This window comes from Phalaenopsis equestris, unplaced genomic scaffold (assembly GCF_001263595.1).
Source record: "Phalaenopsis equestris unplaced genomic scaffold, ASM126359v1 Scaffold000488, whole genome shotgun sequence".
Taxonomy (NCBI): Eukaryota; Viridiplantae; Streptophyta; class Magnoliopsida; order Asparagales; family Orchidaceae; genus Phalaenopsis; species Phalaenopsis equestris.
This window is the reverse complement of record NW_018164928.1, coordinates 1,003,817-1,012,365: the sequence shown is the minus strand read 5'-3', so window position 1 is coordinate 1,012,365 and position 8,549 is coordinate 1,003,817. Positions and strand designations below refer to the sequence as shown.

The following is an 8,549-nucleotide window of genomic DNA, read 5'->3' as shown; positions in this document are numbered from 1 at the left end:
GCCTGGGGAGCCATTGCCTACCGAAGAACCCGTGTATGTGAATGCCAAACAATATCACGGCATTCTGAGGCGTCGCCAATCTCGTGCAGAAGCTGAATCGGAAAATAAATAGATCATACATTCATGAATCTCGACATTTACACGCAATGAGAAGAGCCAGGGGAAAAGCTGGTGCTAGCGGGTTCAATGCGATTTTTTAGAGCCGGACCACCGGCAAGTTCATGGTTGAACCGGTTGAATTGAAAGATTCAATGCGATTTTTTAGAAGTGATAGGAATTTTTTGTATGATTTAAATATAAAAAAAACAAAAATTAGATATTAGATATAAAAATATATAAGCATGTAAATGTCCTTTTGTTATGAAATATTTAGGTACATTTCACTCAATTTCTATATATTTATATACTTAACACTTAAATTTTAATTTTTATATACATATAATTCTATTTATACTTGAAAAATGTATTTCAATTTTTGAAAGTTAAAAATGATGTTTTGGAAGTGTTATAAAAGATTTATGTGGTATGAATCTAAAAACATAATGTTTTAGAGTTAACTAAGGGCCCGTTTGGGGCAGCTTATTTGGTATGGTGGGTAGATTATTCTGATAATCTGATAATATCATAATCTGCAGATTATGAGAATTAAAATTTTATAGTATGAAATATATTTCACTTTTTGAAGGTTAAATGATAATATTTTTAGATGATATAAAAATTTTGGGTGACATATATCTAAATAGTAAAATTTTGGGGTTGGATATCTAAATATATAAAAATTGGGTTGTATGTATGTAAATGCCCAAAGTTTTCTTGTTCAACGAGGAGGGTTTTAGTTATTTGGTACGAGTTCAGAGGATCTGAAGTCTTCTCCGGCGATGCTCTTGCGGAGGTTCTGCACCTCCGTCGCTCGAACCCAAACCCATTATCTTCTCTCCAGATTCACTCCAAAACCTAGCTCTAGGTTTTCGCCTGACAGAAACAGCCTTCCATTTCTGAAACAGAAGGAGAGCTTCGGTTGCTCTTTCATGGCTTCCACTTCCCGTTCCGACGACGTACGGCGGAAAGATTACGTTCCACTGCCTCCTGATTCGGCCGATAAGGTTTGTAACTGAACCCTCTGATTTGAGCTCTTCTAAAGCCTTGTTTCTTTCTCTTGTGTCGGCTTTTTCGGGAAGAATGCGTCGGTTTGTTACGCGAATACGCCACATTTTAGGTATTCTTTAAGATTTGGGGCAGGGGGTGCATGAGAACTGGTGCGATCTGAAAAATTTTAGAACAATTCGGTGCCCTAATTTCTCTCTTTTATGTTTATTTATTGGGAGAAGAGAAAAACAGGAAGGAAGGATCAGAATTGGGGAATTGTTATTAAAATTGCTTATCCTCTAATACAATCCAAATTGGCCTATATATAACCCCAGTATTATATAAAAGAAACTGAACCTAAGGGGGTGTTTGACTGCAAGTAGAATTTAAGTTGAATAAGATTTAGCAGATCCGATAAATTTGGATTTATCATATTCAAGTTCTGTAAATCCAGAATAGTGTTTGATTTAATTTAAGGCTAAGTCTTTTGAAGTTGTTTTTCGGTTTGGCATAAATCCACCCCTATAACTTTCTTCACAAGTTAAATCCATTACAACAACAACAACAAAACTAAGATACACGTAGATAATTCTTTCGTTAATAACATAAAAAAGGTAAGCATAATAGCATAAATTATCTTTTATTATGTCAAAATTTAACTCTTTTTAATCAACTATTCATTAAAAGAATAAAAGGATGATCGACTTCTTTGGCATGTACTTCTGCTTCACATTCACTATCATCATCATCATTAAATATTATAGATTCTAACTCTGCCTCATCAATATAAAGATTTGCAATCTCAATAATTCTCGCATCATCGAGTGTCTCGAATCTATCTTCTATAACATCCCATATATTGTTGTCACTTTCCATGTAATTTGGAGTCTTTCTCGATAACAAATGAAGGTTAGTACGCACGTAAACTAAATTTTCAACTCATTGTGGATTTATTTGGTTCTTTTTCATTGATTGTATGAATAAGTGCTCTAATTTCCCCCACAACATAAGGGGGGTGGAACTTGTCCAAGAAGTTTTATAGAAATAGTTTGAAATAAAGAGTAAATGTTTTTTTTAAATGACAGCATCACAAATATTGCTCAATCATATGATTCACTTATGTATGTTGGTACTTCTGAGGATGATGGGAGCTGCTAAAATTCAGCTGAGTATTGATTAAGTGAAGGAATTCTTTCCAAAAATAAGGTAAGTAGGGTTACACTCGTGATAGATTTTGATGATCTGTGAAGGCGAATGATATTTGAAATGAAAATCTCGGGCACTTTAATTACAGTGAATCTTATGGGTAAAAGTGAGAAATGTGCATTTTATGAGAATCGATCAGCTACACCAAAAATGCAAGTTATACAATTTTAAGTTGGAAGGCTAGTGATGAAATCATTGAAAATCTCTTCCATATTACATTTGGGACATTTAATCGTTGTACTAATCCCGTCATCTGTTTGATACTGGAACTAGTTAGGATTTAACGGAAACACAAAACCAAACTTTTTATTAATATAGAAATAGGGCTACAACACGACACAAACAGGAAAGGAAATACAAACAAAAACTAATCTCTGGCGAGGTCGAAAGAGAAGATCTATGGGCGGTGATGGCTTCGGCAATATGGTAAGGGTATGGGGAAAGGGGTGATGGCTGCAAGGCCGGTTGGGAGGAGTGTGGTGGCTGGTAGGTGTACTCAACAATAAGGGTGGCTGCAGGTGAAGGGTTGATGGGGGCTGGTGGGCAATTTGGAGCGCTGGGACAACCCCACTAATTATTGTAATTAGGAGGCCTGATTTGGGGAAGGGTTTGGAGTGGTGGACAACAACTAGGATTGCTAGTAAGGGGTTCATGGGTTAGGAGGTGGCTTGGACAGTAGGGACAACTGCAGTAGAGTCGATCAAGGGGCTGGGGCTGGGGATGGAGAGGAGTTGGCTGGCAGCCTATGGGGATGTAGGCAACAGGTTAGGGAGGAAGATAAGCGAGGATGCAATATCTCCTTAGATTGGGATGTAACCGAAGCACAACCCGTCATCGGATACATTCTTAGCAAGGGACAAAAGACTCCAAAGGAGAAATATGATGACAACAACAAGCAAAAACTAACATTAATTCCAGTAAACAACTCCTATATAATTGCTAATAGATAAATTAAGAACGGAAGGTTTCCCTTTTGGGCGACAACCAAAAAGGAAAGAGGAAGAAGCGACAAAAACAGGGGAAGCGGGAAGGAGTAGCTATACTTTTTGCTCTTGGAAACCGCAGACGGGCCGGTTCAATCTTTTACTAGACCAGAATACTCAAGGGCTAAACCAATCAACAGGCTCAATCATTCCTCTGTGCCCCATCCGTCGGTTTCGCCTATCCCCTGAGCCTCGCTCAAATCCAAGCCCCAATCAACTCTGAGCCCCGCATCTTATTTTTTTTTCTTGGACTCAACAGAAAAAATAAATTGACCTGTTGGAGATATTAAACCATATCTGATTGTGTAAGTGTGCTATTTAATAGGATCAATATTTATATTGGTATATATTTGTCATAACACGATTTAGGGCTTGAAATTAATCAAGACAGGAGCAGACGGTTTGATGTTAAAATTAAGTTTTTTATTATTCTATTTCTATCAGTAATAGTTTATAATCCATATAAAATGAAAGAGTCACTAAAAAAATAATTTAATTACGAAATTTAAACTGTCTTTTTTATTTGTTGATCTCGCATTCTAAACACATTATTTTCTCTAGAATTCATCTTATTAAAAAAATTAAACCTAAAAAATATTAAAAAAATATACTGAATTATCTATGATAACTCAGTGAAGAATCACACTTCTAAACTATAGTAATGCAAGCAAAGAAAACAATATGCATGTCGATATTTCATATTTCACTATAGAAAGTGTTATAATAATCTAATGTATGTGTCCATGATATTCACTTAATGTAAGTAATTTAAACTTTGATATGCGTTAATTTTAAAATATGCGTGTTTAATCTTTAAGTTTACTTTTACTTCAGACTCTGAACATTCATTTTCATCTTAGGAGCACTGTCAAAACATAATTTAATACAACTTTGACTAATAGTATTCTGTCGGCACAATGATTTGTGATATAATTTAAATAATTATTTGATGTGAAATGTGTCTACTCTCTCATCGACACAATGATAATTTATCAAAATTATACAATTATTTGAGGTGGTAGGATGTCTACTTATCCTAGACAGATACTCTATCATAGACAACGGTTAGTGAACTTTCATAATTGTCTGAGATGGTAAGAAAAACATCTATGCACGCAGGTACATTGATGTTCCTAGCTAGTACCACAAAAAGGTGAACTCCTCTTAACATTCACATACAAACATTTATATTTTCACTCTTCATAGCATGCATTACTCATGTGACACTTTGCATTCATTCATTCATGAATAAATGAACGTTTACTAGATTTAAATGGGCATATAATTGTCTAATAACATCATAGGTAATCAATTTTGCAACATTTTATATAAGAGTGTTAACTTGCATACTTTTAAATGTCATGTAATAATATGTTATATGTTTTTCTTATGGAATCTAAAGATCATTCAATAACTTAATATATACACCTTTTTTAGAATTTGAATGTTATGCAATAGTTAATATGTGCACCCCTACTATAATTAAATTTCATTTAATAATCTAATAAATTTATAGGAAATTCATTGTGCGGCTATTTAATATGTATTTTTTTCTTACAATATGAAGAATCTGCTATAATCTAAATCACTTTGAAATAAAAGATAAATGAAATCAAATATACATTTATAGATAATGAAAATTACTGAAATTTAAAAATATAATTGTTCATCTTTACTTTTCAAAGACCTTTTCAAAAACTTATTCCTTAACTTTACCTCCTTAAAGGCTTCATTTGCTTCCTCACACATAATTCTCCTACTTCCCCCTGCTAATTAGTTTAGATCAACCTTTATTCTTCTCCTTTACGGTCTTCCTTCTTTCTCCTGTAACTTGAGTATTCTTATGTTGTTGATTTCTCAATTATCTCTTCTTCTTTTGCACAAACATTGACCTCAGTTTCTATATATTTTTTTTAAGTCCATTGCTTATCTGAATTTAATCACTTAACTGTCGCCAAGTTTTCTCGATCAAATCCAATTTCTTCGTGACTTTATAGTTTCAATTTCCACATTAAGTTCCTCCCACACGAAGTCTTTTTCTCGCACATTCGAACTCACACAGCTCGTCTGCTTGAACGCACACACCAGGGTTCTATTCTTTCTTCCTCCCTTGCACTGTTCTCCTACTTCTTCATGCAAAGCTGGGTGGTGCTACTCTTACTTGAGGCACTTGACTGCTTCTTCCTTCACTTGAGACGTCTCTTTCTTGCCCTAGGCACACATATTGAACATTCCCTCTCCACCTTTGCACAAGATGCGTGTGTGACTCACCTCCAAAGCCATCGCTTGATTCTCCCTCTTTCGTGTGCGCAGGGTTTCCTCTTCGTCTTGTATGATGCACAAGCCACTTGTTTCTTCCTCTCGCAAGAGGCGTTGCACTGTCCATCCCGCACGCCGCATCGTTGACATGTCTCTTCTTCACGCATGATGCTCCTTTTTTTCCTACGCACAAGATACCCTCGACACGATCTTTCTGCAAGCAACATCAAATCTCCAGAATGAGAAACACACAATCTCTCTTTCTTCTTCTTTTTCTTTTCTGCCCCGCCTTGGCCTCGTTTTTTTTTCTCGATCACGATTCTTCTCTTCCGTTTCGAAACCCGTACTCTTTTTCCTCCTCATTATTTGCTCTCTCTGCCATTCTCTCCTTTCTATTTCTTGGTTTGAATAGGGCGTTTCTCTCTTAAAAATGAAACTATCGAGTTAGTTAACCCTCTTTCACCGATCACTACTTTTGAGATACATTTTAATTGAGTTTGTCTGTATTTGTTGTCGTATTTCCCTTTTAAGGACGTTTGGTTGTAACCTCCTATTTGCTCTTAGTAATAATATTTATTTTCTCTATTGTGGTTTGGGTTAAATCCAGTACCAGTAACTGTGAATCGGGCAAACCTTAGGTTTTCTTCTGAAGTGTTTGTAGCAAAGAACAAGTGGTGAAAGGTAAATCCATGAATGTATTTTGCAAAATAATTGTGGTATCTGCCCCCAGTGTTTATGGATGAGAATTCCTCCGTGTGCCGAGATAATGCATCAACAGGTTGTTGGAGCTTGCATTGTATTTAATATCAAAATCAAATAAAAAAAAATCGACTTGGAATTGACGTCGTTCTCGTGTCTGGACTATTTTGTTGCATTATATTTTTAATACTTTTTCGTTCGGTGCGAATGAGAAATTTTTTTCCTAAAAGATATTGATCAAGTAAGCTGCATTTGGGACATAATTTTTTGGTAAAAATTGATCCGAGATGAGATTCTTGTATTAAAACAGCTCCAATGCTTATTCCTGAAGTTTTAGTTTAAATTATAATTTTTTCCTTTTTAAATTTCAAAGCTTTCTATGAATATTGAACCAGTTAGTAATTTCTTTTCAGTCTGAATTGTTGAAAGGGCTTGAAGCAACTTTGGGTTCACCTTTCAGTTGTGATCCTCTTGCACCTCCTGCAAATCCGGTGATAATTGTAATCAGCGGTCCGAGTGGTGTAGGCAAGGATGCAGTTATAAAGGTAACTATTAAAACAATATGTTGCTGGATTTACATGCATACCACATATTTTTTATGTATTTAGATATTTAACACAAATTTTAATATTTACTCATGTAACTCTTATGTTTATCACATCACATCAGGCTATGGGTGTCAATTATAATATACTAGGGATTAAGCAATTATAATATACTAGGGATTAAGCTCATTGAGCCAACTTTCAATTCATTGTAATGTGTCAAGTAAACTTATGAAACATAATATCTATTAATTGCATTATTCATCAAAAAAGGTCGTCGTTCACGAGCAGAAAATGCTGGAGACTAAGAAACTTTTGTGAGCAGTTCATTTTCTGCTCGTTTAGTAGCTTGTATTCAATTTGCTCGTTAAGAAAATGAGCCAAGTCAAATATGAATAATTTTTTTGAGCTTAATTTATAGACAAACTGGACATGAACATGTTATTCACGAGCCTATGTCTAACCAAAAAGTGAAAAAGAAAAAAAATCCAACAAGCCGAATGCAAACAAGCAATGAGCTCACTAAAATTCGCTCATTTACACCTCCTTTGTGTTTAGTCTGTCCTGCATAATCTATTATATTATGCGAGTAATCTATAAAAAAAGGGGGATATGTGGGCTCCATAGATTATGTGTTTATACTGTTTGATTATTGTTTTGCAGAGGCTGCAAGAGGTTCGTGATGGAATTCATTTTGTCGTGACAGCAACAAGCAGAGCGCGACGGCCCGGCGAGATCGATGGGAAGGATTATCATTTTGTCTCAAAGGAAGAGTTTCTTGCCATGATTGAAAGAAATGAGCTTTTGGAGTATGCTCTAGTTTATGGAGATTACAAGGGAATTCCAAAACAACAGGTATATTATTTACATCCTTTTATTATGTGGAATTATATAAATCCGTGTGGTTAAATGTGAATTTTAAAAGATATTTAGACCTTTCATACACATAAAAAATATCACCATTTTAACTTTTAGAAAGGGAGATATACCTTTTCATGCATAGGTTAGGTGGTATGTATGTAAAAATTGAATTTTGGGTGTTAGATATATAAATACATTTGATATGTGGGGTATGTATGCAAGCCTTCCAAGAAATTTTTATGATTGACAGTTGATCAAATTTGGGTCAATATATGAGTTCTAAATTATCTCTTGGTTGAGAAAATATTACTTCAGGAGTCTTAATATAGTTTCATGTGCGGATGGTAGTATTTAGGTGTTATTAGTAGTATTGTGGTGTTATTCTATCAAAATAATACCACAATACTACCAGCAACACCTCTAATAACATCATCCGCACCTAATCCGGATGTAATATTTTTTCTCTTTTGGAAACTTTTATTTGAACCTCTTTGGACACAAATAGGCCGGCTTCGAGTATATGAATCAATTTTATTAATGCTTGCAATGGTAAGGAAGTTAAGAGGTTTTGCAATTTTGTCTTTGTTTTAGGAGAAATTTATCCCTGCTTAATTATCATACAACCCCTTAGGAATCAATGTAATGAGCTCTTATGTTATTCTTTGTATGTGATTCCTTTTGCAATTCCCCTTAACTGTATGCATCTCTCTTCACTTCCCCCTTACCCTAGATCAGAGATTTTATGGCCAAAGGCTACGACATTGTTCTTCGAGTCGACGTCCAGGGTGCGGCTACCTTGAGGTCGATACTAGGCAATTCCGCCATCTTCGTCTTCCTGGTCGCCGAGAGCGAGGAGGTTTTGGCGAGGAGGCTCGTGGATCGGAAGCCGGAAAAGAACGACATCCGTTTC

The 8,549-nt window shown here is 35.3% G+C and overlaps 1 protein-coding gene across 1 annotated transcript in view; it reads left to right on the top strand.

Annotated features, from left to right (window-relative positions):
• Positions 1-777: 777 nt before the first annotated feature.
• The window catches only part of LOC110028094 (guanylate kinase 2, chloroplastic/mitochondrial), a gene marked incomplete at its 5' end in the record, with an annotated part of 8,747 nt that continues 975 nt past the window's right edge, over positions 778-8,549 (top strand). The window contains 4 exon segments of the mRNA XM_020729814.1: positions 778-1,103; positions 6,647-6,778; positions 7,442-7,633; positions 8,370-8,495. Of these exon segments, the coding sequence (XP_020585473.1) occupies positions 879-1,103; positions 6,647-6,778; positions 7,442-7,633; positions 8,370-8,495 (675 nt within the window).